We start from the raw sequence: 22,747 nt of genomic DNA on the forward strand, positions 1-22,747 counted from the left end.
TAGAAATCAGTTGAAGATCTAAAACTCCTTGGATATACCGATAGTGATTGGACAGGATCAATTGATGATATGAAAAGAACTTCTGGATATGCCTTTATACTACGATTTGGGATATTCTCTTGGACATCAAAGAAATAAAAAATTGTTGCTCAATCATTTGTTGAAGCTGAGTATGTTGCCATCGCAAATGCTACTAGTCAAGCAATATGGCTAAGAAAAATATTCGAAGACATAGGAGAACAACAAGAAGAACCAACAACTATGTTGTGCGACAGCAAATCAGCAATAGCAATGGCAAACAATCGAATCCATCATAGTAGAACCAAGCATATAGCTATCAAGTATCATTTTATACAAGAAGCTATATTAGAAAAAAAAATAAAGATCGAGTATTGCAACACAGATGAGCAACTAGCAGACATCTTCACTAATGCACTACCAAAATTAAAGTTCGAACTATTTCGAGAGATGCTTGGAGTTACACAAATTGCATCAAGGAGAAGTATTAATGATGCTACATATTTGTAGAACTTTCTAAAATTTTTATGATCTTATTTCATAAAAATAAATATCTAGATATTATGATAAAAAAGTTTAGAAATTAAATAATAAATCAAGTACTAGAAATATCTAGATTAATATCTAATTAAAAATATCTAAAATATGAAATTATTTAAAATCTTATGAAACTTATAAATAAGCCATAATAAAGTTCATTGTAACTAACTAACAAAGATATTAAATTCCATTAACCTTTGTATTCTATCCTTAACCCATCAATAATATAACTTATCAAATTTTTCAAACCATTTATCCAAACTACTTATTCATCAGTACTATATCCTTGTTATAATATTCAAGTTCATAATACACTAAACTAACATTAACTTATTTCATAAAACTAATATTTTTAAATCAGCTTCTATGATTAGAATAAAAAATTTTAATTTGAACTAAATATCCATATTTATTATCCTAAACTAATCTACTCAAAATCTAAATTCTCAAAAATTTATTTTCACTTTACTCTTATCAAAATAGCAGCGACAAATATCCCCCAATTTAAAAGGCCATAAGTTTAGCAATAAAAGGCTGAGTTACCACATGTTTCAATTAAAGTCCTTTTTTATTATTTGCATCCTGTATGGTGAGAGAACTCCAGATTGATGAACAAAGGACAAGGAATCCACACTAAATAGACTTAAAAGGCCATACAACAGGATGGGGCCATGTTAATGTATGAATCCAAATTTACCGGTTTGACAATATATAGAATCTCTAATATCAATTGACCCTTTTAGCCAGAACATATAATATTCTCTGAACTATGATAACTAAACTAATGAAAGTGTAGAAAATAACTAGCAGTAGCAGGAGAAAAGAGAAAACATAGAGAAATAAATGACATGACATGTCCATTGTAGTGTTCTAGGATAAAATAATATCAAAAAATATTATTTGCATACAAATTAATCACTAAAATTAATTATTATATATTTATTATATATTTGTATGTTACATATAAATAAATATATAGTTTAACTCATTTATAATATGTATTTTATATTGTAATGTGTATTCTATTTTTATAATTAATTTTAATGTACACCTAACTAGTTAAATAATACCAATATTATATCATTCATAGTGAGGTGTGTCAAATACCCTAGGATTTGCACGATATACAAAAGTACTAATTAAGTTAATTATTTTCATACTTCTAGTTTTTCGTGGTGCAACCAAATGTCCTACGTACAAGACTATTTATTCTTTGTAGTAAGATTAGATCGGATTCTCAAGTTCAGATTCCCTTAAAGATAATAACATTCTGCAAACCACATGTCTCCTAAGAAGAACACACTTTAGCATTTTGCATCAAATTTCACTACCACCCATCAAGAGTCTTGGTGCAATCTTCTTTGATTCTGGTAGTGGATGTGACTGGAAACAGATCAAGAGTCTTGAGAGGTTGATTAGTAGTAGTGCAACATGATGATTCATGATAATGGTTAACATCGCCGCCAAGTGTCCAACCATAGTTATTATTGAAGAATCTCATCTCTTTATTCTTCTCCAACAAACTTTCTGAGTTATGATGCACACTACACTTGCAATTCATCGCCCCTTCTTGCGATGCGTATGCAGCTACTCCTCCTCCCTGATCATTTATAATGAAAATGAAGAAAACTACCATTAAAGTAACACGCATATGCATAATTCAGAGGAATATTATATGCACTTCTTTTGTGTTTCTATTTTGTACATTTTTCAGTTTTAGTATTCAATGTGATGGAGATGTGAGAAAAGACAAAAAAAATAAAAAATAAAAAAAATTTATTATTAAATTATTATATTTATGTATAAATATACGTTGTTTAATTTATTTTTAGTTTATATTTTATTTTATTATTATATATTTTATATAAATAAGTAATTTAATGATTAATCTTTTATGTCCAAATATCTTGATGGATAAAAAAATTACAAAAGAAATGTGTATAAAGTATAATACAATCATCAGTTTTTCATAATATATAATAATTTAGGTCGGTGTTTATTACTGATGACTACTTCATATTGTTCAAACTAGAAACATGCCTTTCTTTTGGAATATATAGAGTTCTTGCTTCTTCATTCCTCTTACCTTCCCTTAATAATTATTGTGCGATTGATCCCAAGTGGTATTATATTCTACCTTTTTTGTTAACTAAACTCATTACTATAAACTAAGCCATCATCATTTCTAATCCGCAGCCTAACGAATATACTATAAATTAACGATAAAAGATATAAAAAACAGTTAATTTTTAATTAGTTAATATTAATTACTTGTTTTTATTCTTTTTAGAGATTCAAATTTTAGGTTTATCATTTAAGATTTATGGTTAAAAATTTATAATTAAAAATCTAAAATTTAAAATAAATAAAATAATTTAAAAAAAAAAACATTAGTAATGTTGAGAGACAAAAATTAACTTTTTAACGTTACTCATTATCGAATTCCACGCAAAGAATTAGCTGGGAAGAGAAAACTAACTAGCTAATGAAATAATCAATATAAGAAAAATGAACATTTTTTAATAATATTATTATAAAAAATATTAAAAGACCGACATTTTTATTAATATTAGTGAATATTTTAGATGAACATTTTATTTTCTTTTAATGATGGTCAGAAATAATAACCCTATTATGATTGAAAATAACACAAAAGCAAGGCTTTGTAAATACATGGTGCGTGTGAAACTAAGTGACTACAATTAATTATTACCTGAAAAGACAAACCAGAAGTGGCATAGAAGGGAACTTGTTTGGTAACAGGAGAACAAGAAGGATAACCAAAACCAGCAAGAAAATGGTTACTGAAATCTTGGTTGAAGTGATGGACATTATGGAGCTGAAGTTGCTGCTGTAGCTGGAGCTGTTTGTTAAGCTTTCTCCTAAGCTTCTGTCTATCCCTAGCCTTATGATTTTGGAACCAGTAGAACACATTCTTGCCTTCAATCCTTCCATAGAAGGAAAGATGAGTCGTTATTTGTTGAATCTGAGAAGCACTTGGAGTTCTAATCCCACTCCTATACAGTTCCTCCAAGATCATGAGTTGTTCAGTTGTAGGGCTCCATCTTGATGAACCTGTTGGGGACATTATTGTTATTTTTTTTTAATTTTTTTCTATTATTGTTGTTCAGTTTCTTGATGATGAGGAGGAGGAACAAGTTACAAGTATGTGTGAATGTGAATTTGAAAGGGATGTATAAATAGAGGGACAGAGAGAAAAGATACAGTGAAGTTTAGAGGAAGAGACAAAATGGAAAGAGATTGAAAGCAGAAAAAGGGAGTGGTGAATTGGATAGGTGAAAAAGGACTATAGCCTCATGCTGATGTTCCTTTTAGAGGAGCATTCAAGTGAGGTTTCAGTGAGAGAGAGAAAATGAGAGAGAGAATCTGATATGAGATGAATGAATGAATGAACAATGCATGATGTATGAGTCATCATGACCTTATTATTATTATTGTTAACTTTTCTTAACAGAATGAATCAGATTCTCCCAAAGTAAGTCTAATTCAGAACCACATATTCCTGATAATGAATCAAAACGGCCCCTTCCTTTTCCCCTAATAACACTTGTAACTGTTTCTGGCAGCTGCTATTACTGTTACAAAAATATATATCACGGAAAAGAGCTTTAACTATAAATTATCTGTCAAATGATATTTAGTTACGTCACATATACTGATTAGAGTGAAATGAGTACAATATTATTTTAAATAGAATTAGTAGTATAAATTGTATAGTATCATAAATTGTTATTTTGGGCATTATTTATTCGCTCGAAGAATTTACAAACATATCAAAATCTTTGTTTTTTGTCCTCCATATTATATTATGATATATTAAAAAGTTAATAAATTGATTTGATATTTTACTATCAACTTCTTGATCTAAAAAATAGGAGTCTTTCTCTATAAAATTAATTGATTAGAATAAGATTTTATCTTTTTAGGAGCCCTACTATTTTGATGCATACCGATCATAAAAAGATCACAAAAATAAATTAATGTATAAATTTTAATCCCTTTTTTTATTAATTTATGACTCTTTTTTAAATGAATTTTTAAAATTTTTAACAAAGAAATTTTTTTATTTTCTTTTTTAATAAAGAGAACTTTTGAGCCCTTTTTTTATCCATACATATAGAATGTATTTAATTTTTTGAACTAACTCCTCATTTATGTATCATTTTCATCAAGATCAATTACCAATATATTTATACATGTGTAGTTTAATTTATTTTAAATATATATTTATATTTCAATATATATTTTATATTAGTGGTTGATTTTGGTGTACACATAATAATTGTGGAGATTTTATCTATTCAGCTGTTGACCTACAATTACTTATTATAAGAGTAAAAATTATTTTTATTTATAAAAGTTTAAAATATTGATAAATTTATTCATAAATGAATAAACTGGTTTGTATTTATAAAAAAATAAATAAGTTATTATTTTTATTTATAAAAATTTAGAATACAAAAAAAATTAAAATTTATATATTTAATTTTTTGTGAGTATAAAATTAATTTATTCTTTCATAAATAAATTTATCTGTGTTTTAAATCTATAGTATAGAAATGATAATTTATTTTTTTATTTAATATTTTTTTACTAAATTTTGTAAAATTTAAATATCAATATAACCGTAATATCTAATAAATTATATTTATCTAAATTTTAACATTTTATATTACTTTGCTATGTAATTTATCAAAAAATATCAAATAATTTAAATTAATATGTAATTTTATAATTCTATAGAATAAAGTATTGTTTTAGTTTATTATTTGGGTTAAGTCTTAATTTTATTTCTAATGTTTGAACGTTCTATTTTTTACCCAAATATTTATTTCGTTTTATTTTAATCTTTTGATCAAAATTAATATTTTTTTTCCTTCAAAATTTTCCTTTTTCTTTCATTCTCATCCTCTTCTAGATAAGGATAATAGTCTTAATTGTTGTTGTTATAATTGTAGTTGCAATTATTTGAGAGTGAAATTGGCATAGAAATAAAAAAATAAGAAGATAATGTAATAGAGAAAAATGATTTTTTTTTATAAATAGTTTTATTTTTGACTAAAAGATAAAAATATGACGAAATAAAACGTTTAAAATAAAAATAAGATATTTTAGATGTTAAAAACGAAATTATCACTTACTAACGATATTTTACCCTATTTTATAATACATCCTATAATGTATAAGATTCGAATCTAATAATACATTTTGTAAGAGAAAAATAATAAAAAAAACAATTGTTCAATAAAATATAGCATTTACTTAAATTTAAGCTTACAGCTATATCATATATAATTCTGGATACATTTTAAGTGCACCGGAAAACACCGGTGCACCAGTTATTTTAACCGTTGATTTTAATTAATATATATTATATATATTTTTTATAATTTAAATTAACGATTAAAATAACTGGTGCACCGGTACTTCCGGTGCACTTGAAATGTTTCCTATAATTCTATCCACATAAGAAGGCATTGCATAAAGCAACAAACTTAAATGTAACAGAGAAAAAGAAGAGTGTGAAAAAAGAAAGGGAAGTGAATCAGGCAGATGAGATGCATTGAATTAAAGGGAGATAGATCATAGATGAGAGTTTAGAAATGGAATTGGCAAATTGATAAGTCCCATTATTGGAAGCACAATTCTGAAATATGAATGCAGGCTTATGGACAATGGTAGGAAAGGAAAGGGAGTGAGACTTGGCAAAATGGCAAGTCATTCACAGTGACAGAGACAGAGACAGAGACAGAGTGTGTGTGGGGCCTCTCTGATTATGTAATGTGCATTGTGCATGTCTTCCCTCTCTTAGCCCCTTCTTCTTCGTCCTTGTCCTCATTCAGTGAGTGCTGACAGCTTGAAAAGTGAAAACGCAATGCAATGCAAGCCTCTCCAACTGTTAAGACTTAAGAGAAGAGAAGAGAAGAGAGGAGAGGAGTCTTCATAAATGCAATGTAGCAGGGTTTGTCCCAATGCAATGCCTTGTCTGTTTTTTATGGTTTAACTTAATTAGTAAGGGGGACTTGTCACCTCTGCCAACATTCCTCACTATCTCCACCGTTCATTTTGTGACTAACCTACGTCATCATGCTTATTATTTATGTTTTTATATATTCTTCCCATAAAAAACTTATCAAAAATACCATCAGACCAACCCTTGCATTGTTATTAATATTAGTCAAAATTTAGAGTCAATATTTTAATTTTATAGTATTAGAATTTATAATCTAAAATTTAAAATTTAAAATGTAAGATATAGAATATAAGAACCAGAGTAAACACTTTAATAAAATAATAATTTAATTATTTAAAATAGGATAAAAAATTTAGAAGTATTTTTTTTAAATAAAAAAGGTGAAATTTGAATTTAATGAATTTTTTTATTAGAAAAATATATTTTTTGTGAAAATTTTTTGTTAAAATATTCACCAGTGTTTAAGTTGACAATATCGGCTCTAGTCTGTCCAATACCGCATATTGAGAAAAATAATATTTTTAAAAATTGAATTTATTGTTTTGGAAAGACAAAATAATTTAGAATTGAAAATCGAACACTAATCTTAAAGGTTTTGGTCCAAAGTTGGGCCAAACAGACCTAAAATGCTAACGGATTGACCGGGTCTAAGTTGGACCCAAATCCAATATATAAATACCCTAACTTAGAGCATTTCAGCTCATTTTATACATAAAGAGTGAGAGAGGGACGGTGATGGAGAAGAGAGGAGATGAGGGTTTGGTTTCTATTCACTCATCCCCTTGTTTCACTCATAACTTGAACTACGATGCTCCGATTAACGAGCTATTTGTGGTCACGCGAAGCTCTTGCCGAGCCCGTCGTTTCTAAGTAGATTTTGTTGGTAAAAAAAAATCCTTCCTTAGCTCTAGTTTTTTGCCCTAGCCTAAAACTCGAGAATGTCTTTAGATTTTTGAATTTCTTTGTATTTTTGTTGTTTAGGTGTAATCTAACTTGGGTGAGTAGTGAGTTTTACCCCAAAACTCATCAGACAAGGTAAGATATCACTAAACCCTTGTGTTTAGTTGTATGTCATAAACCCTAGCTTTGATTTTTATTGTTCTTCATGCTATAGAGTATTATTTGTATTGTTTGGTCTTGAGTGGAGGCTTGAAAAGCTTGTGGTAAAGTGGATTTGTGCGTGGAGAATAATTGGCCAAGGTTTGGTTTCGATTTTCTTTATGTAATATATAATGTTTCTAGACACTCAAACTAGCTGACTCTAAGATAGGATTGAATGATGTTGGTATATGATTAAGTGTATGTGAAATTATGTTTGATGATGAATACTATGATATGGAGTGTAGGAGTGTATGATATTTGAATTATGATAAGAATATGATGAGTATTGGGATTATTTATGATTGTGATGATTTCGATGAATATGATGATTTTGATGGATTATGATAGCAATTGTTGATGTTGAGTAATGAATGTAGATGATAAAAATGGGTGTTGATTATGTGGATGAAAATTGTGATATAATGATTGAGATATTATGGTAGTGATGTGATGATGTTGTAAATTGATGAAGGGTGTATATGAGGAATTAGATTGTGTAAATTGTTAGTATTAAAATATTGAATTAGAATTATGGATTTGTGTTAAATTATGGTGGAGAGATTGAGTGAAATAGGTGTGAAAGTGATGAAAGTACAATGAAATGGTAAAAGTAGTGTGTGGTAGTGGTTTGTGCTGAATTGAGTAGGTTTAATTGTTGGTTTAGTTTTGAAAGTTTTGGAAAAACTAGAGAATTGTCACTTTTTGTAAAGACCTAATTTTGGTGAACTTTGACAAATCATAACTTGAGCTTCAATTTTCGAAATTAGATCGATTTTATTATAAATTAAAGATGATTTTAAGAGCTTTAAAATGATATAAAATTTGAGAAAAATAGAGTTTTGTAGAGAAAGTTATGAGCGTTTGAAGTTCGGTATGAAAATCTGATTTCTGCAGCTTTAACATTTTTCTGAGTCTACTAAGGCTTGCGTACGCGACACAGTGACTGAGGCGCGAGCATTCTATTCGAGATGGGCATCTCGCATACGCGGGCACTGCATGCGTACGCGAACTATCACAATTTTAACCCTTACGTACGCGAACACTTAACACGTGATGCGAGCATTCTATTTGGGTTGGAACACTTGCGTACGTGGGCAGGGGATCAGGAGCATGATGAGCGGATAATTTGTACGCTTTTTGACATTGTTTTTAGTATGTTTTTAGTATGATCTAGTTAGTTTTTAGTATATTTTTATTAGTTTTTAGTTAAAATTCACTTTTCTAGACTTTACTATGAGTTTGTGTGTTTTTCTGTGATTTCAGGTATTTTCTGGCTGAAATTGAGGGACCTGAGCAAAAATCTGATTCAGAGACTGAAAAGGACTGCAGATGCTGTTGGATTCTGACCTCCCTGCACTCGAAGCGGATTTTCTGGAGCTACAGAAGCCCAATTGGCGCGCTCTCAACGGCGTTGGAAAGTAGACATCCTGGGCTTTCCAGAAATATATGATAGTCCATACTTTGCCCAAGATTTGATGGCCCAAACCGGCGTTCAAAGTCACCCTCAGAAATCCCAGCGTTAAACGCTGGAACTGGCACCAAAATGGGAGTTAAACGCCCAAACTGGCATAAAAGCTGGCGTTTAACTCCAAGAGAGGTCTCTGCACGAAAATTCTTCATTGCTCAGCCCAAGCACACACCAAGTGGGCCCGGAAGTGGATTTTTATGTCATTTACTCATTTCTGTAAACCTTAGGCTACTAGTTTTCTATAAGTAGGACCTTTTACTATTGTATTGAGACATCGAGGGGTAGCTATCTTCATTGTTATGCTATCTTAGATCACTGGGAGGCTGGCTTCATGGCCATGCCTAGACCTTGTTCTTATGTATTTTCAACGGTGGAGTTTCTACACACCATAGATTAAGGTGTGGAGCTCTGCTGTACCTCGAGTATTAATGCAATTACTATTGTTCTTCCATTCAATTCCGCTTGTTCTTGTTCTAAGATATCACTTGTTCTTCAACTTGATGAATGTGATGATCCGTGACACTCATCATCATTCTCACCTATGAACGTGTGACTGACAACCACCTCCGTTCTACCTTCGATTGGGTGAATATCTCTTGGATTCCTGATTGCACGATGCATGGTTGATCGCCTGACAACCGAGTGCTCGCCTGACAACCGAGCCAACCATTCCGTGAGATCAGAGTCTTCGTGGTATAGGCTAGAACTGATGGCGGCATTCAAGAGAATCCGGAAGGTCTAACCTTGTCTGTGGTATTCTGAGTAGGATTCGATGATTGAATGACTGTGACGTGCTTCAAACTCCTAGCAGGCGGGGCGTTAGTGACAGACGCAAAAGAATCGCTGGATTCTATTCCGGCCTGACCGAGAACCGACAGATGATTAGCCATGCTGTGACAGAGCATAGGAACATTTTCACTGAGAGGATGGGAGGTAGCCACTGACAACGGTGAAACCCTTGCATAAGCTTGCCATGGAAAGGAGTAAGAAGGATTGGATGAAGACAGTAGGAAAGCAGAGAGACGGAAGGGAAGGCATCTTCATGCGCTTATCTGAAGTTCCTACCAATGAATTACATAAGTACCTCTATCTTTATCTTTATGTTTTTATGCGTTCATCACCATATCCATTTGAGTTTTCCTGACTAAGATTTACAAGATGACCATAGCTTGCTTCATACCAACAATCTCTGTGGGATCGACCCTTACTCGCGTAAGGTTTATTACTTGGACGACCCAGTACACTTGCTGGTTAGTTGTGCGAAGTTGTGTTTATGCCATGGTATTGAACACCAAGTTTTTTTGGATTCATTACCGGGGATTATTTGAGTTGTGAAAAGTATTGATCACAATTTTGTGCACCAGAGCACGAGCACCCATTTTTGACAGCATGCGTACACAGGACATGGGCTTGTGTATGTGAGACCCCTGTTTTGCTGAAAATGTGTTTGCTTCACTTTTAAGGGTTCTCCAGCTTTCCACACTTCCTTAACTTCTCATTAAGGCTTGTGGCTAGTAATTAGGCACTAAGACTAGTATAGATGGGTTTATGCTTTGAGATTAGTGAACGGAGTTGTCATGTGACCTAATGGGGGGCTGGGTTGATGATGAAATTGAGATATTGATTATGGATGATGAGATTGGAACTTGAAAATGAATGATTTTGGTTAATGGAATGAGTATGAATGGAAGTGTGCTATGAGCAGCGGCCTCTGAGATGGATTATGTGATTGTGATATGCTTTGTTCTCTTTCGTGAGGACTGTGGTAGTCTCCCGCTCATGTGACATGCATTGTTTTGGTAAAGTCACTATGCTCCTCGAGTAAGGGCTGTGGTAGTCTCCCGCTTGTCGAGGTAGCGGTGCCGGCGTAGGGTCTATGGTAGTCTCCTGCCTACATTGAGATGTGAGGATTGAAGTTGGGTTTCCCACTCATATTTCTCTTTGGTTGCAACATGGTAGGGCACTATCCCATGGAATTATGCAGAATCTAGAGGAAGGTGGTAGGGCACTCTCCCTCGAAATTATTCCTCCCGAGTATGCGCAACAGAAAGACTAATCCAGGAGTTGCCGACCGGATTTTGTATCAGGTTTGGCACTATAACTGATATGTGATATCACAACCAATAGGACAAGTACTCATCACATCCATCTCTTATGTGCTTGTTTGCTTTGATTTCTTGTAGTTTGCCTAAATGTATAATATGCCTACTTGCTTCTTGAATTACTTGCTATACACGAATATTAGCTGTGTGTATTACTTGTTTGCATATACTTGTGATTGTCTAGGATTGAGGAGGCTAGGTAGGAGGCGGCGATGGGATCGCACGGAGGTTAGGTTGGCGAAGACTGTGGGATACAGCAGTCTGATTGGTATTAGTTAGAAATCTCCTAAGTTTAGATAACCTTGTTTATTGGTTGTGGTTTAAGTTATTTATTTTTATTAAGCTTGAATATTTGTATCAATGTGAAGTTCTAGGATTGCCTTTGGCATCCCGAAATCTTACATCTTATATTTTGGGCACTATTACAATATTGAAAACCTCTGATTTTCATATTATATGTTGTTGTTGTTTTTGCAGGTCGTAACCCACCTCAGTGAGTTACGAGATAGTGATGGAGCGGAGGATCTTATGCTCTCTTTTGTATTTCGACTATTTTGATGTAGTTACTCTCTCATCCTTTATTTTTATATAACTTTGTTGTCTCAGAGGCTTTATTTCTAAAATCTTTAAGAGATAGGTTGTCGCTGTTTTAAACTTCCAAACTCTTTTGTATTCAGTTTGACTAGCCGGCCTAAACTCTGCAGGCTGTGACTAATCCTCTTTTTGTATATCATACTTGTATATATTGTTTAATTTAATTTTTACCTTGTGTATCCTGGAGCTATTTACAAGGTTTTATATATATTACATCATGTTCTGTTCATGCCTATGCGTTTAGTTATCGTGTGTGAACGCTTTGCATTTTGTAATTCCGCTTTATACGACTTTGAGATGTATTCATTCATCGGGCTTCTAGCTATATAAATTCTTGGATATATATTATATATTATAAGTTTTAGAATAATAAATTTTATTGTTTAAATTTTAGAATAATAGTGTTACATAAAATATTGCTTAAATGTTTGATAAAAATAATAAATTTTATTGATAGTATGTATTGCTCAAACTTATATACTTTTATAATGACCTATCCTCTAAAATAATTATGTGTTGAATCCATATGTTTTTAATTCATATCATATCTCACATAATTATATTAGAGGGCGCCACTTAGATAAAGATACAAAAAATATCTTTTTTAAAGACACATTACTTCTACCAATTAATACTCGACATGTAGCATTGATCAAACCAAAACACGGTTCATCTTTAACAATTTTTTTTTATTTGTGGTCATAAACGGTTCATTTCGGGTTTTTTTTCCTTCTTGCCGGTCCTCCCCTCTTAGCGCCGCGGTCTCTCACTCTCACGGCCTCATTGTAAAGTCGCCGTCTCCGCCTGAGGGCTGAGGCAGAATCGTCAGCTTCCCTCATCGCAACCTGAACGTCGCCGCCTCCAGCCCCGTCTTTATTGCCATTGCAGCAGCATTTTCGTCGGTCTTTGTCGCAGCTCGTCCGTCAGCCTTTTTGCGATTCGCCGTTCTTCCTTCCAGTAAGTCTTTTGTGATTTTATTTAGTATGTGTCTTATGACCTTGATGAGGTGTGATAATTGAAGACAAAGGGATGCTAATGAAGAAGATTGGAACCATTATTATAGGCAAGAATATTATTAAGGGTGCTGATTAGTTTTGGTGATTAATGATGATAATGATGAGATGATTGTGGGTGTTGTTGCTGAAAAAGCTCTATTACTTGTGTTCTTGTTTTCAAACAGTTAAGGATGATTAAATATGGTTCAGTAGGTGTGCCTCTTGTGCCATTGTTGAATTTAAAGTACAAAATTAGTGAATTTCTGTGTAAACAACTAATCTTGTGACATTGTTGGAATTTGAAATTATCATTGTCATGCAGATTTGTATCTTGAAGTTTCGTATATACAATGTTGATATTAAAGAAGAACTTGCAGCAATTCATATGATTTGGTGTTGCCTTGACTCATTTTATTTTGATTATGTTATATTTTCCTTTATTAGTTGGTTCTTTTAAAAAAGACTAGTACTAATGTTGTTGTTATAATTGATAAAGAAAATAGAACATATTTATCCTAATTCTTAACACAATTTATTTTGGGTTTCTATTTGATGATGAGCATTGTTGGAGCCTTAAAACAAAAAGGAGTTTTTATAGTTCTTCACTTCTTCCCTAACTAAATGACAAGCTAACACCATGAACGAAAATCATGTATCATTTTGAATTGAACTAATAATATTACATGCTTCATATGATTCTGTTTTTATATTTCGTAAATGAATCAATCTATATAATAGAGTTTTGATTGAAACTAATGAAAATTGACGGGAAAAGTTCAAATGTATTTGACGAAGATCATACTTTAATTACATGTATGAATTTAATATTTGCTATAAGAGGATAAGCTTCCTCAAGATAATACATTACAGATAACTTCTACTACAACAATGAATCATGCCTATAGTATCGTTGATATTAAATATTTGGCCTATGTTTTGCCAATTTTTTCAATCTTTTGTTATTAATGCATTAAAATACATAGAATGGTGGAATCACGATGGATCTAAATGCCAGTTAATCTCCAATTGAGAGTCGTCAAGTGAGCCTTTCACTCTATTCAAAGTTGCTTGCCTGTGTTGCAGCAATGGACGTGAGGGATCTTTAATCTCTTTAGAGCTACTGCCACCTTCACTTTTACAGGGAGATTTCGTTGACAAATCTTTTCATTTGATTCAAAGGCACAAACTATAATGATGAAGGAACACAGTACAAAATACACTAACTGCAAAGTCATGCTGTAAAAGTTTAAAGGAGCTAGGTGATTATTTGAGCAAAGGCAGTAATAAATTCAAGGTTCAGTCATGATAATTAATAACAAATTCAACTCAGATGATTTTTAGCAACAAAAAAAATTAACTCAGTGATTATTCAGCAAGACAACTACAAATTCAAGGTTTAATCACTAACAAATTCAACTCAATGATGACTTTCAGCAACAAAAGATTTACTTAAGTAATTATTTAAGTAAAATTTGTTGAATGCACTCCTATGCTTTGTTGCCTTTGCACTATCCCTTAGTCTATTCAGGATACAGAACACGTTATTTAAGATAAAGGCAAAAATGTTGACATAATGTTAAAATTAATTGTGTACCAAAATAATAAACTATTAAAAATAAAAATCCATTAGAGCTTAATGGACAAAGCTTCATGTCAACAACCAAAGAAAATTCCTGGATAAAGTTCCAAAAAAACAATTATCCTGCCTCCTTTACCTTTAGATAGACTCCAAACAATATGTTAGCTAATCACCAAAATATCTCACAATACATAAAATGCTCACACAATGTTGAAGCTACCATTGTAATTCTTTATATAAGAATATAAAGGAGTAATAAATTAATATTAAATTTTATGCTTGCAGCAACAACTTTTACAAGCACTGTTCAGCATCCCCAAGACATATCTATATAAATAAACCATTAATCCAACTTCTAGATTGAAGTATACATATGCTCACAACTAATTAGGTTCAATCCAAACACAATGTAAATAAAAAATTTCAACTCAATAACAAATTATTTAAGGTTTAGTGATGATAATCAATAACAAATTCATGTTAGTGATGATTTTCAGCAACAGAAAATCTAGTTTAGTGATATTCTCAGCAACAAAATCAAAGTGCATTGATAAATTACAACAACAAAATTGAAAAAGAAATAATAGGAGAATTTGTTGGAACTCACCAAATTGGGGACCAGCTTCTGGCAAGGAAGCTGACGGCGGGGAGGAAGCTGACAGTGAAGAGGAAGTTGATGGCGAGAGTCGAAGCAAGAAGATAACAACGACGATCAGCTCCGAAACTTGTTGCTTCTGCTGCCGCTGGCGATGAGCGTAACAAAGGCAACAAAGGTGTAAGATTGAGTGTAAGACGGTGACGAGATAGGGAGCGACGCTAATAACTAGTCCCGGACTTGCTGCTTCTATCGCCACCGACGACAAGGGCAGGAAAGGTGTGCGAGCGCGACTGAGTGCGAGATAGTGATGATTGATGACACAAAGAGGGACGACGAGCTTGAGTACGACACCGGAGATAGTAGAGAGACCGGAGTCAAGAGAAGGAGAGAGCTTGTGCAAGAGCCACTAAACCACGGTGATAGAGATGAGAGAGCTCAGCTTTAGTGAGAAGGTGATGTTAAGGGAGGAGACGATGAGGGTGTGGGCTAGGGTTTTAAACGACGTCGTTTACCAAAATAAAAAATGACCCAGTCCGGGTTATGTAAACCGGCCGGATCAAATCAAATCTAAAAAATGAATTAACCGATTTTATAAATACACTAATCAACGCATCATACATTGGCATCTTTTAAAAAAGGACGTTTGGGAAGTCTTGATGGGAGTATCCGCCTATATTAGATTTTATTTGATTAATAATCATAGGGAAAATTTCTTAAATAAGTTGTTTGATTCTAACATTATCGAATTGTCCTAATTGTGAAATATTTAGTTATATTTCAGTTTGATTCAATTATATATAATTCGTGGGATTCTAGAACAAATTACACATATAAACATAATTGTGGCAGCCTAAAACGTATTAAAAGGATATAGAAAGTCTTTAAGTCAACATAATTTGTTGGAAGCTGCAGTTAATTAAAAGAATATTATGCCTGAAGGTAATTTATTGGATACTGCAATGAATTACTGAGAGTATGGAGAAGCATAATTTGTTGCTCTCTATAACGAATTATAAGCAAAGACTAAATTATTTTTTATCATAAAAAATTTGGATATTGATAAAACTAATTAAAAAATTAAATTAATGTTATATTTATGAAAGATGAATTTTTTTACAAATATAACAAATATTTAAAGTTTTTTAATTCTATTAAAAAATTATTCAAAATTCAAAAACTACTACCTTTATCATCCTCTTCAACTCTGAAACCTTTAACATTAACAACAATCAAACTACAAAAGCAAAATACTACAATCTCACTTTAACATTTTGCGCTCAATAAAAATGGTGCTCCATATCCAAACTCAATATTAGATTAACACAGAAACGAAATCGAGCACCTATCAAGATTCAGATCTAAGGTATATAAAAGAGCCAAAGCTTGATATGCATTCTAAATCATGAACTAAGAGCTATCATTAGATCTATAGAATGATGTTCGTGATCTGAATTCCTAAAGAACATAGCTAGCTAGAAAATAGAAAAAAGAGAATGCATCTTTTTGACAGAAGCGGACCAAAAAAGAGTGAGCCTAGGGAAGACAATTAAGAAGAAAGGCCCCAGACATCCCAATTACAGAAGGCCTTATCAGATCCTCACGGTAGGGGTTGGGGAAGACGATGAGCTTGAGTTTGCTAATAATTCTAGAGAGATTGCGCTTGACACTATCCCATACGGTCTCGGTGAGAGTGTTGGGGGGCAGGGCCGAAGCTGGAGACGGTGATTTCAGGGCAGGAAGAGAGGAGGGGGAGCAGCGACGGAGGAAGAGGGAGGAGGAAAGGGAGGGGGAAGGAGTGTCGAGTGTGCACTACAAAATTTCTATTTATTTGTGGGACTTTTTTTATGGAGGTTTTTTAAAACCTTCCCAACATATTTTATTTATGGTAATTTAGAAAACCTCCATTAATTAAAATTCAAAATTATTAATGGAAAGTATGTCGTGTGAAAATAGAATTTGAGTGTGGTTCTTGATTTCGATTTTGTTCCATGCTCATTTTCTCTGTTTCCCCAAATGAAAGGTGATGTAGGATAATTTTCGGTAAAGAATTTCTCAATAAAATCTCGTTGCAAGTATAGTTCTAAACCAACAAATAATCCTCACATCAAAATTTAATTTGTTTGTCACAAGTACAAACTCCAATAAAAATAAATGAAGTATTTAAACCTCGGGTCGTGTCTCAAGGAATTGCAGGGAAGTGTGCTCAATTATTGGTTATGGATTGTATCTTTTGGGGATTTTTGAATAAGAGACAAGAAATGCAAATGATAAGAAAGTAAATGAAATTCAAATGATAAAAAGGTTTTGCCAAGTGTTGATGATTAAGGATCTATATCCTTATCACTAACCACAACATGTAATTGCAAGGATCAATCTCATTAAGTCATCCTCTAACAAGTGAAGGAAAATCAAATGAGCTTTATCAATCCCAATCCATAAGTCCTAGCTACTCACTAATGGACTTAGTGAGAGCTAGTGTCAATGGATACCAATTATCAACCACTTGGACATTAGCAACTCAAGGTCACTGGTGCACGAAATTGTCATCTCTATCAATGGCATTCAACTTGGTATGCGCGTTTATAACTCAGCACTTTCTTCACAACTTCGCACAACTAACCAGCAAGTGCACTGGGTCGTCCAAGTAATAAAGCTTACGTGAGTAAGGGTCGATCCCACAGATATCGTTGGTATGAAGCAAGCTATGGTCATCTTGTAGATCTCAGTTAGGCGAATAATAAATGGTTATGGAGTTTTTGAATAATAATAACAAATAAACAGAAAATAAAGATAGAAATACTTATGTAAATCATTAGTGGGAATTTCAGATAAGTATATGGAGATGCTTGTCCCTTCTGAATCTCTGCTTTCCTACTGCCTTCATCCAATCCTTTTTACTCCTTTCCATGGCAAGCTATGTAGGGCATCACCGTTGTCAATGGCTACATCCCATTCTCTCAGTGAAAAAGGTCCAAATGCTCTGTCACGGCATGACAAATCATCTGTCGGATCTCGATCATGTCGAAAAAGAATCCATTGATTCTTTTGCGTTTGTCATCATGCCCAACAATCGCGAGTTTGAAGCACATCACAGTCATTCAATCCCTGAATCCTACTCGGAATACCACAGACAAGGTTTAGACTTTCTGGATTCTCATGAATGCCGCCATCAATTCTAGCTTCTACCACGAAGATTCTAATTAAGGAATCCAAGAGATATGCGCCCGGTCTAAGGTAGAACAGAAGTGGTTGTCAGTCACGCGTTCATAGGTGAGAATGATAATGAGTGTCACGGATCATCACATCCATCACGTTGAAGTGCAACAAATATCTTAGAATAAGAATAAGCTGAATTGAATAGAAAATAGTAGTAATTGCATTAAAACTCGAGGTACAACAGAGCTCCACACCCTTAATCTATGGTGTGCAGAAACTCCAACGTTGAAAATACATAAATGATGGTCCAGGCATGGCCGAATGGCCAGCCCCCAAAATGTGATATGAATTCGAAAATAGGGAGAAGGACCCCTTGTACAATAGTAAAAAGTTCTATTTATACTAAACTAGCTACTATGGTTTACAGAAGTAAGTAATTGATGCAGAAATCCACTTCCGGGGCCCACTTGGTGCGTGCTTGGTTTGAGCTTGAGATTTACACGTGTAGAGGCTTCTTTTCGAGTTGAACACCAAGTTGTAACGTGTTTTTGGCGTTCAACTCTGGTTCGTGACGTGTTTCTGGCATTTGACTCCAGAATACAGCATGGAACTGGCATTGAGCGCCAGTTTGCATCGTCTAATCTCGAATAAAATATGGACTATTATATATTTTTGGAAAGCTCTAGATGTCTACTTTCCAACGCCATTGAGAGCGCGCCATTTGGAGTTTTGTAGCTCCATAAAATCCATTTTGAGTGCAGGGAGGTCAGAATCCAACAGCTTCAATAGTCCTTTGTCAGCCTTCTTATCAGAGTTTTGCTCAGGTCCCTCAATTTCAGCCAGAAAATACCTGAAATCACAGAAAAACACACAAACTCATAGTAAAGTCCAGAAATGTGAATTTAGCATAAAAACTAATGAAACATCCCTAAAAGTAACTAGATCCTACTAAAAACTATCTAAAAACAATGCCAAAAAGCGTATAAATTATCCGCTCATCAGTCACCCAAGTTACCATCCCAAACCAAGAAAATAAAAATCTAAACTAAAATCCAACCAAGCATTTTGTCAAACACTTGGAAGGTATAAAAGAAAAGCATGATAAATTGTAAGGAATAATAAAATCTACTACTACCCAATGCAAGAAAAGTAAGATTAACAACTCAATTGAACAATAAAAGAACATAAAACATCAACTGCATTAAAAGGAAAGCCAAATCTAACAAGAGTGCAACAACATAAAAGAGGCATAAAAAGAGATATTAACAAGGAAAACTAAGGGAATTAAGACAATAGAACAAGAAATTGTATAGAAAACAAGATAAAATTAAGAAATTAAACCTAGTACTAAGAGAATTTAACCTAATCCTAACCTAATTCTAGAAAACTAACTAAAGGCTCCTCATAACTAATCTAAGTGCTCCCCCCCTTTGACCCATCTTGAATTCTGCATGAAATAGTCTCTGGAACCAGTTGGATTTGGGCTTAGGAAGCTCAGAAATCGCCCCCAGCGTTTTCACTTTAATGAGGTCACGTGCATGCTGCGACGCATACGCATGTGTCACGCGTACGCGTCGCTTGCGTTTTCTTCTCACGCGTACACGTCGCCATGCGACTTCATCTCCACACATGCGTGTCGATGTATGCGCTCCAAATCCTTAATTTTCCATGAATTCTCCACTTTGCATGCTTTTCTCTTCACTCCTTTGATCCATTCCTAGCCTTTTCAACCTGAATTCACTAACAAACACATCAAGACATCTAGTGAAATCAAAGGGAAATTAAAATTAGCAAATTAAAGGCCTAAAAAACATGTTTTTACACTTAAGCACAAATTAAGGGAGAATTACAAAACCATGCTATTTCATTGAATAAGTGTGAGAAAAGTTGATAAAATCTCCTAAATTAAGCCCAAGATAAACCACAAAATTGGGGTTTATAAAACCTCCACACACTTAAACCAAGTATGTTCTCATGCTAAAATAAAAAAGAAAACAAGGGGTATGAACATTTATTCAATGCAAACTATCTAAATGCAACTATCCAAATGCATCTATCTAAATGCATGTAACTATTTGGTCAAAACAAATCAATTTCCAAGAAAACATATATAAGCATAAGGGCTAGAGCAATATCAATTAAATCAAACCCACAATTGAATTGAGTTCTTAAGAGATTTTACAAACTTGCAAGAAAAGGGATGATCATGGTGAAAACATGTAATTGAGCAATCGAACCCTCACCAGATGTGTATCCGCTCTAGTCACTCAAGTGTATAGGGTTGATTCACTCGATTCTTCCATAATCATGCTTTCCAAGATTTGTTTTTCATCTAAAAATCAACAATTGTTTCATGCATGCATACAAATATCATGAGGACTTTCCATTAGGTTGTAATGGAGCTAGGGTCAAGGTAAGGTTATATATGGTTAAGTGAGTTTGAAACTTGAATCTTTGATTAACTTAAGCTCTCACCTAACCTACAACCGATACAATTCAAATAGAAACCTAACTACCCATTCTTCACTTTTTACACACTCATGCATTATCTTTTTCATCACAACACAGATGCATTGTTATTATTACTTTACTTTGGGACATTTTTGTCCCCTTTTTGTTGCTTTCTTTTTCTTTTCTTTTCTTTTTCATTCATTTTTTTATATATGTATATTTTTTTTCTTTTGTTTTTTTTTTCTTTTCAACTAAAAATATATACAAGAGCATCAATGCATATGGTTTAACATTTAATGCATGAGTATGTACCCATTTTCCAAGATATTCAATGAAAATACAAAACATACTTTTACCTCAACCAACATCCTAAGTTTCCTCACACTTAAATGATACACACACTCACTAGCCTAAGCTAATTAAAGATCCAAATAAAGGGTATTTATTGTTTTTCACTTTAAGGCTTGTAATGTGCTAAAGTTAAGAATAAGAGGGGATTAAACTAAGCTCAAAATTGGCTAACAATGGTTGATGAAAGGTAGGCTATTTGGGTAAGAGAGCTAAATAAAATGATGGCCTCAATCATATAAATGCATGTATACATGGAATAATGGACATAAAGAATCAAACAAATCAAAGATTACAATTATAGAAAGAGAATAAATAATGACACACAAGAAGGAAAATAGTGGTTATATGATGTAACCACACAATTAGGCTCAAAACTCACAAGGATGTGTGTTCTTAGCTCAAAAACATGTTCCACAATGTATAATTCAAGCAAGTTTGATGAAAAATTTTTACTCAAATCAATTGGGATGTCAATGCCCTATTAAGAATGTTTTTCTTGGAGAATTTCATTATTTTAACTAAGTTTATTATATATATGTATGCAACTAAAACTCCTAAAAGACTAAAAAAATGAAATGCAAAAGTGTTGGGATTAGAAATTTGTCACCCAAAAATGCCGAGTGGTCGGACGACCTCCCCACACTTAAAAAGTTTGCACCATCCTCGGTGCATTCAAAGATGAGCAAGGGGGTACGACGACTTTCCGGATTGCCACCTTCAGCTGGTAGATCAACCGGCTGCTGCATGTTCTTTCTCCCGCTTCCGTTTTTGCTTATGGTGACTTATCTTGAAATTAGAAGGTAGGATAGTGAGAAAAGTAAATGCAAAAGCAAGGAAGCCTAAATTGTTGGAATAAGGCAATGATCACTAGAAAGAAGTGAGTGAATTAGTGTGACATTAAAGAAAAGAGTGTGTGAGTTCTAAATTGTGCGCAGTTTAGAACACACGCAAACTAGCATAAAAAGCTTTGTCATAATTTACACAAAAGAATAATGCATTTCACTCATTCTAGTGTGCTTGAAATACTCTAAACTCGTAGGTTAAGACAACCAAACAAGCGATAAAGAAGCATGAAAGCATTCAAGCCAAAAATCAAGCAATTATGAATTGGATAATGAATGGACATTGATTGATGTGCAAAAGAACTTAATGGACCAAATGATATATAAAACTTACACATCAATTAATGACACTCTTTGAATTTGGGCTCACATTACCCTGTGGACATAAGACGGGAAACATGGTTGCTATGAAAAGTAGTAAAAGAGTCTAGAGGTGAAAAGTCAATCACATAGCAAGCATGGTCCATATAGCTTGAGAATTTCAAAAGGATGTCCCTAGGTGAACTTCTAATCTGATTTCACAAAAGAAACATTATGCCAAAATGACTAATTTCAAATATGTGTAGAGCACATAAGTAAACAATTAATGGTCAATCAAGTCATTAAGGCATAAGCATAACATATGGATGCATATGATCAAGAAACACAATGAATTAAGATAAATGCACAACATCCATCAAGAAATTGCCTAATCAAAGAAAAGGATTCCAATCACATGTTGGCTAGCTACAACATGCAATTCAAAAGATTTAGAATGCTTGAAAGGCAATTCTCATGCACTTGGTATGCATCAAATAAGAATGAAGAACTCAAAACCAAGTAACAATTTATAACCTCAATAAAGGATCCAACAAGGAATATAAACAAAAATGATGTTAAAACAACATCGTATCAGTAATTAACCGCAATAAACAGCAAACAATATTAATAATCCAACACTTATAATAAAAAATAGAA

The 22,747-nt window shown here is 33.1% G+C and overlaps 1 protein-coding gene across 1 annotated transcript; it reads right to left on the bottom strand.

Annotated features, from left to right (window-relative positions):
* Positions 1–1,616: 1,616 nt before the first annotated feature.
* On the bottom strand, positions 1,617–3,973 carry LOC112794304 (uncharacterized). Its single transcript, XM_025836376.2, has 2 exons — positions 3,272–3,973; positions 1,617–2,158 (listed from the first exon to the last, which is right to left on the bottom strand). Exons 1-2 carry the CDS (start codon positions 3,644–3,646, stop codon positions 1,886–1,888), a joined length of 648 nt encoding a protein of 215 aa, XP_025692161.1. The 5' UTR covers positions 3,647–3,973; the 3' UTR covers positions 1,617–1,885.
* Positions 3,974–22,747: the final 18,774 nt, after the last annotated feature.

This window comes from Arachis hypogaea, chromosome 4 (assembly GCF_003086295.3).
Source record: "Arachis hypogaea cultivar Tifrunner chromosome 4, arahy.Tifrunner.gnm2.J5K5, whole genome shotgun sequence".
In the NCBI taxonomy this organism is placed as follows: Eukaryota; Viridiplantae; Streptophyta; class Magnoliopsida; order Fabales; family Fabaceae; genus Arachis; species Arachis hypogaea.